General features: G+C 41.0%; 1 protein-coding gene across 2 annotated transcripts; it reads left to right on the forward strand.

Annotated features, from left to right (window-relative positions):
* Window positions 1-1,347: 1,347 nt before the first annotated feature.
* Window positions 1,348-5,358, forward strand: LOC123447462. 2 transcript variants are annotated; one of them, XM_045124066.1, is made up of 4 exons: window positions 1,348-1,648; window positions 1,738-1,889; window positions 4,172-4,219; window positions 5,006-5,358. In XM_045124066.1, the coding sequence occupies exons 1-4, from the start codon at window positions 1,552-1,554 to the stop codon at window positions 5,084-5,086; spliced, it is 378 nt and encodes a 125-aa protein (XP_044980001.1). In that variant the 5' UTR covers window positions 1,348-1,551; the 3' UTR covers window positions 5,087-5,358. The 2 variants fall into 2 exon arrangements, with proteins under 2 accessions (XP_044980001.1, XP_044980002.1); XM_045124067.1 differs by lacking the exon at window positions 4,172-4,219 and having other exon boundaries at window positions 1,354-1,648.
* The last annotated feature ends 2,314 nt before the right edge of the window (window positions 5,359-7,672 follow it).

The following is a 7,672-nucleotide window of genomic DNA, read 5'->3' on the forward strand; positions in this document are numbered from 1 at the left end:
ACCCCTAAAGTTCGCCAAAATTACCCACCAATGCCACCCATAAGTGACAAAAACTATTCGTTATTTGAACTTCGACTCGGCTCTTTTTAAAGGACGTGCTTTCCGTATTTTATCAGAAGTACAAGGTTAGCTGAACCGGTTGGGTGCGTGATGTCCCACCCTGGAGATCCGGGTTCGATCCCTATCGCGGCCGAAAACCCTTTTTGTTCTTCTATTTCGCACTTTTTCTACTTTTTTTTCTCTTTTGCCTTTATTTCGATAAACTTTGCACAAATGTTAATCATAGGTTAAAGAAATGTCAAATTTATAGACAAAAATTTTCCATCTATACAAAAAAATGTACAATGCATATGGATAATAAATAATATATTTTTCTTTTATTTTGAAAAATATTAGTCATGTATTTAAAAAACTTTAAATGTGCATAGAAAAATGTTTCCGTTGTATAAGAAAACATATACAAAAAGATATAATGTATATGGAACAAAATAGACATAAAAAATAGAACTTTTCAAAAATGTTAATCGTGTATTTGAATAATGTAAAACATGTATAGAAAAATGTTCATAATGCATCAAAATATGTAAAATGTGTATTAAAAAATTAGACATCAAAACTCAATAATGTTTCTGATGTCACACGCAAAAAAATGTTTCTAACGTATAAAAATTATACAATGTTGTTTATACAAGCTTTACGTAAACAAATGGCTTAACTTTGATTATTCATATATATAAACTATTTTTTAATTATTATTTTAATAATATCGATATTCATACGCAACCTGGAACATTGGTATGCATGTACTTACAAATTGATTGTTTTCGATGAAGTTATCTAATATGTTTGTAACCAAATTAAGACTTTACTTAGATCACAAATGCAAACACATATATCAGCAAGATAAAAATAATTTTTTTATGCATATGCTTTCATTAATTAACAAAACATACTTTGCCATTTTCATCATAATTCAAATAATGTTCATGCCTTTCAAGAAATGTCCTAAAATTTTAAGAACATAACGTGATTATCACAATTGGAGATTATGAATTTTTTTTCTCCCGTTGCAACGCACGAGCCTTTTTTGCTAGCGTAGTTCAAAAGATTTCATAGAAAAATTCCTAGAAATCCAATCCTATAAATCAAAGACTAATGTAGAAAAATATATTAAAGATTTTAATCCTTCAAAAAATCTGTAAAATTCCTCGACCCCAGCCCGTCTAAAATTTCGCTTCTGATCCGGTCCGCAACCACAACCAGTTTACCCGAAAATTGCATTTTTGCTGGGCTTTGTCTGTGCGACTGGAAGGCCCACCGATTAACCCTACAGCAGCCATCCTCCTCTCCCCGTCTTCGCGTGCGGCGGCGCTCCCCATCCCACCACGCCTCTCCACCGCCCCTCTGCTCCGACAGTGACTCCACCTTGACGGCGGCAGCGGACAGCGCCTCCCTCCCGTGCGTGGAGCCGCCTAGGCTGACGCCTCCTCCCTGCGTGCGTGGCAACGTCCAGGCCGGCGTCTCCCTCCCGCGCGTGGCGTCCCGGGGGCCATGGCCTTCGCGTGCGCATCTCACGTGCGCCGCCTCCTCCTCCTCCACCCCGGCACCGGAGCTCCGGCGAGATCCTTCTACGCCCAGCCCTACCAAGGTACACCTACTTGGTCACTTTCATCCTGATCCGTGGTTGTTCCGCCGTTCGTTGTGGTGAAATGGATCCGAATTCCTGCGCGCGCGCAGCCAAGGTGGGCGTGGTGGAGTTCCTGAACGGCGTCGGGAAGGGGGTGGAGGCGCACGCCGCCAAGTTGGAGGAGGCTGTGGGCGGCGATCTCCAGAGGCTGCTCGAGACCCGCACGCTGCGGCTCAAGAAGCTCGGCGTCCCCTGCAAGCATGTATGTCTCCTCCCTGTTCCAGACATTTCTTCCTTTGATTTAGTCATTTCTTTGTAGTTTCGCTCAAGGCTTGATGTTGCTTCTTCAGGCATTTCGTTGTGTAAATGTAGAGTTTGGTTAGGTTTTGTCCTCCAATGTTGTGATGCTTGGAAAAGAGTCATTGGGTTAGTTCATGTGCACTAGAACACAAAGGCGCCTGTTGCCGCGTCTATCCATCTTGATGAAGGAATTTGAGAAAGTCTGGGATGAAAAAAATAAGAAATTTTAAAGAGCTGCGGTATATACGGGTGTATTTGTTCAAGACCTCTTGATTTTCCCAACAACCGATTAAGATTTTACTAGGATTGCATATCCTGGAAAATGATGATTGAGACATACACTACAGGAACATAATAATTGAAGGAAATTCAGAAGTAACTAAACGAAATTAATCTGAATATCATATTCAGCTTTAGATAGCATTTTACTAAATCAGACATCTAATAGAACCATCCCGGCTCTATTTAGTTATGTCCAGTTTGCTTCCAAAGCTTTGAGAGACAGTAAGTGTGAGGACACCAAACTACTTGTTTATTTGTGTAATATTATTATTTTTAAGCCGTAGAATAGCTTGATGTGTCTAATCTGTTGGCTTTAAGCATGGTGCTTTCATCCACTTGTAATTATGTAGACGAGCCCCATCCTTGCAATTATGTCGTGGTCTACCCTTTTTGAACCTTCAGTTCTGAGCGATTGAAAGAAGCAAGCTAACATAGTGCACCACCATAGACGACAACAACTTATGGAGCCATGACTGCAAAATCGATTGTAGGAAGTTCGGGGATGAGTGCTGACACTTTACAGTGCACCATTCTTGTTTCTTTCATTCCCCTCACTAGATCACAGAGGTCCTTTTCCAGCAACTTGAAATCAGAAAAACCACAATATAATATGAAAGGCTGAAAGCAAGCAAGGTGAGATGGTTGTTGGGCCAAATTCAAGTCTTTAGCCCGTTTTCCTGCCAACCATGGTTCGATCCCCTGCAGCTGCGTGTTATTTTCCTATTTCACAGGATTTCATGTGCCTGCCACTTCCTATGTTTTTTTCCCAGTTTGTGCGAAAAACGGTCAACTCCGCCTATGTTGTCTCAGCATAGCCGGTCCCAAGCCCGGGTAAAGGAGGAGGTTGTGATAGGCGTGGCGAGCCAACGTGAAAAACCCAGCCACTCTTATGGAGATGAAACCCAAAGGAAACTCGTTGGGGCGTAACCCTCTTAGCGACGCGCCACATCGGAACCCGGGTGTGGTGTCAAATGGGCAAGGGCCGGGCCGTCACCCCCTTGGTGGCGTGCCGTATCTTGATCTGGATACGGTGATAAGTGAGCAAGGGTCGGGTCGCCACATCCTTAGTGGCGCGCTGCACCGACGCCCCGGTGTAGTGAAAAATGAGCAAGGGTCTTCGCATTTGACTCGACGAGTGCGGAGGGTAAGGAAGTTAGCCGAGCCTAGGAGGATACGCTTAGGTAGCTGGAACGTAGGGTCCCTGACGGGTAAGTTACGAGAGCTAGTTGATACGGCGGTGAGGAGGCGTGTTGATGTCCTATGTGTCCAAGAGACCAAATGGAAGGGACAAAAGGCGAAGGAGGTGGAGGATGCCGGCTTCAAGTTGTGGTACACGGGGACAACTTCAAACAAGAATGGAGTAGGCATCTTGGTCAACAAGAGCCTTAGGGATGGAGTTGTGGACGTTAAGAGGCAAGGGGACCGGATGATCCTTGTCAAGCTGGTAGTTGGGGACTTAGTCCTCAATGTTATCAGCGCGTATGCCCCGCAAGTAGGCCACAATGAGAGCACCAAGAGGGAGTTTTGGGAAGGCCTGGAGGACTTGGTTAGGAGGGTACCTATTGGTGAGATATGATCTTGTCTATAAACTTCAGAAGAGAGCATACTTTTGATTTGGGCACACAGTTTAATGACTACTTACATTGTCATCATGTGGACTAATAGCCTACAGAGTTACATAGTATCTCTTATAGCATACAGTTATAACTAACAAACATTGTATAGGTGTACCGTGGACTGATAAAATTGCAGGATCACTTCATTGGGTTTCATTTCTCCACTTCTTACAAAAAGCTTAGTTTATATGATGCTTACAATAATGTCGCTGCTGGAATCACCAGGAGGACAACAGACACTGTTTTAACACATGAGTTATTCAGGCCAATACAGAGAACACTACCAAGTTCCAGCAGATTTATTGATCATGCCCCCTGATAATCTGATGTAGGATGGAATTTGTAGGTAAAACCGAAAAACAAGAAGGGAGATTCCAATGCACTAACATTCCAGGTAGCAAGTTTGTACTTGTTTGCTTCACCTAGTTACTACAGTCATCATGTACTTGTTTGCTTCACCTAGTTACTACAGTCAACATGAAGTAGCAGCACCTTAGATGTCAGTGGACGCGTGGTTGGAGGACTTGACACCCACAAAGTATCTGTTGTGCCATATGGTGGTCTGGCGAAGGCACGTGTCGGTGCTGTGGCGGTCTGGCGAAGGAGGAGGCTGGCAATATGTTGAAATCTGATTTGGACTTGGAGAGTTTCGAGTTGAATGCATTTGCAGTTCATTAGGCTGCAAAATTTGATAGAAGTACAGTTTTTGTAATTTCTGAAGTTATCGGCTAGCATACTGACATGCATGGAGTGTATTTACTCGAATATGATGTTCATAGGAAGTAGTTAGCTTGGATCAGTATTATCAGTTTATCACACACATTGTACTCGCAGTATTATACTAGGGTGTTCCAGTTGCTAGTATAATACTGCAAGCAGTGTTATAAAGAACATCACCTAAACGAGCATATGTGTGCACTAGAAGCATTTCAGCCCACGCAAACTATAAAGATGGTTCACAGCTTACTAACTGCTAATTGACATCATTAACATTTACTGTGAGTTCACCTTACTAACTGCTAATGGCCATCATTAACATTTACTGTGAGTTCAACTGGTAGAATCCTTGCCTGATATGTTCTTCCCTCTGTTTAATTTCCTTTCATTTTCATGTGGGTAATTTATGATGAAGTTATGTTTGAATTGAATTACTGATTTCGTTTCTTTGCCAATGATGCAGAGAAAGTTGATTTTGAGCTTTGCTCACAAGTACCGTCTTGGTCTTTGGAAGCCCCCAGCAGAAGCCAGGAAGGCGCAATAAAAGTTGGTTTGTTTTTGAAGTGTCGACTTGGGGAACTAGGTGCTGTTGTTGGGCTGAAGCATGCTTGTGACATTGAATAATTGTGTGCTGTAATCTGGATGCCGCAATCGGAATGTTCTTCAAATCCAACCTATAACTGGCCTTGTTGATGCTACTCAGGATTTCTCTTTGTTAGGTTTGGGCAGAAACCTTCATCACCCTATTGTTACTAAGTGACTGTTGTCCTTTTTTCAATTGGACAAGGCCCGCAGGGGCTTGATAATTGCACTGAACTGACAGTACGGGAAAGGGCACTCGCAATCACACTTGCTGCACCAGTATTTGAAGACCGCAATAGTCACCCGTTGCTACAAATGGGATCTTCTTACAGCTGACAAAACATTGGTTGGGATAGCGTCCCAAACATTGGACGGAGGGAGTACATAGAAAAGTAAAACTACAAATTATCTCCTTCCAATGTTTGGGACAGTAAATTTTGGGATAGAGGAAGTATATAGAAAAGTAAAACTACAAATTATCTCCTTCGACAAACTAATCATAGGTAGCATTCCCTAAAAGAAACTAAATTGTTTGTCTAGGTAGCAACAATCTTTATCTCTCTTATTAAAAAAAAAGAATAGCGTTCCTTTTTCTTTTTGCCAAACAGAGTGCTTCGTCCAACCTTCTATATCTTTTTCAAACATTATTTTCTTTTAAAATTGTATTGATTGTGTTCCCGAAAAAAAGTATTAATTGTCCCACTTTTATTGTCTTGCCAAATAAAATTATGTTGTGTTTCATAAGAAAATAAATAATTGCAAAATAAAATTCTAAAATATACTTTCTTCATCTTAAAATTCTTGTCTTAGATTGTCTAGATATAAATATATCTAGTCATATTTTAATATTTAGCTATATTTATTTCTAGATAAACTTAAGATAAGAATTTTAAGACGGAGGGAGTATTTGGACAAGTAGCATTTATTTACACAATACATTAGTATGAACATGTAAACCATAGGGTACCGTAATAGGATATTCATATCCATCGCACAAGTAATTATCCTTTTCTAATGCAATACAAACATAGATGATGCTCACATATATGTATATACATTCAATCCGATGAATGCACACACACACATCTTATCTCTGTGAGCGCTTTCAAGATATTGAACCGACGTAATATTTTAAGATTGAGAAGTCGGCATAGACGGATTCGTATTCGATATAAACATCTCCCTCTCATTGAATGCATATCATCAATAGATCTAAAATAAATTCAGAAAAATACAATAAACCGGCGTAATATTTTAAGATTGAGAAGTTGGCATAGACGGCTTCGTATTCGATATAAACGTCTCCTCTCATTGAATGCATATCATCAAAAGATCTAAAATAAATTCAGAAAAATACAATAGTCGGTGTCAACTTTAACCTAACCGTTTGAGTTACATTATGTTGTGTTTCGTAAGCAAATAAATAATTATAAAATAAAATCCTAAAATATATTTGGGTAAGTAGCATTTATTTACACAATCACATTAGTATGAACATGTAAACCACAGGGTAACGTAATAGGGTATTTATATCCAGCGCACAAGTATTTTTTTTAACACAATATAAACATAGATGTTTACATACATGTACATACATTTAATCTCATGAATGCAAGCACACACATCTTATTTCTATGAGCACTTTCAATATACTGAACGGATACAACATTTTAGGATGAGATGTCGATATAGACGCCTTCGTAGTCAACAGGAACGTCTTCTCCTACTGAACGCATATTGTCGAAATGTCTGAAAAAATGCAACCTTCATTGCCAAGTTTAATAATCTAACCATCTGAGCTACGCTCAGCTCGGCACGAACAATTGTCTAATAATTAATGAAAGTAAGGTCAGGATTGCTTGTATCCGAAGCTAGATGTACAAGAAGAGGAATGAAAAGGGAGATTGCCTCCTTACTCAAACGAAATGCATCTGATCTAGTGGTGCTCGGACAGTGTAAACGTGAAAGAAGAAAAAGCAAGAGAAAACGGGTGTTTGGTTCTCCCCCATTAATTCGGCCAATGTTTCTGGTCGCCGAACCTTCTCATACCAACATGCTATGCTACTACATGATCGTCGGTTCCTACCGTTTGCCCGCCATGCCCATGTGTATCATATCATATCGTCGGCGGTCGCAGAGGCGCCGGGCTTAGTTCAGCTGTCCAAACCGGCCGTTGCTGCTGCACAATCAAACTCTCCCTGCTGCATGCCAACCTCTTATATGTCTTCAAAAAATAATGAAAGAAAACCAGCCTTGCATGTGTGTCCATGAGCATCGGTGCACTTTTTCCCTTCTCCTTAAAGATAACCATCTCCGTATCTCTTTTTGTTGAGAAAAAGGGAGCACTCTGGTAACCTGCTTATGTTCCGAAGCCACGTCCGCGTGGCCTGCTGATTTGGACGTTGCATTAAACAGAGCATCCGATCCGATTCGACTGTTACTACCACGTGTACGTCTTTGAGCCGGCGTCCAGGCCATGCGTCGTCGGTGGTGGATACAGCACTCCGAGAGCATCTCCAACAGTCTGTATGTTCAATCGTTGGTATAA

The sequence above is a fragment of the Hordeum vulgare genome, chromosome 4H, assembly GCF_904849725.1.
Source record: "Hordeum vulgare subsp. vulgare chromosome 4H, MorexV3_pseudomolecules_assembly, whole genome shotgun sequence".
NCBI lineage: Eukaryota > Viridiplantae > Streptophyta > Magnoliopsida > Poales > Poaceae > Hordeum > Hordeum vulgare.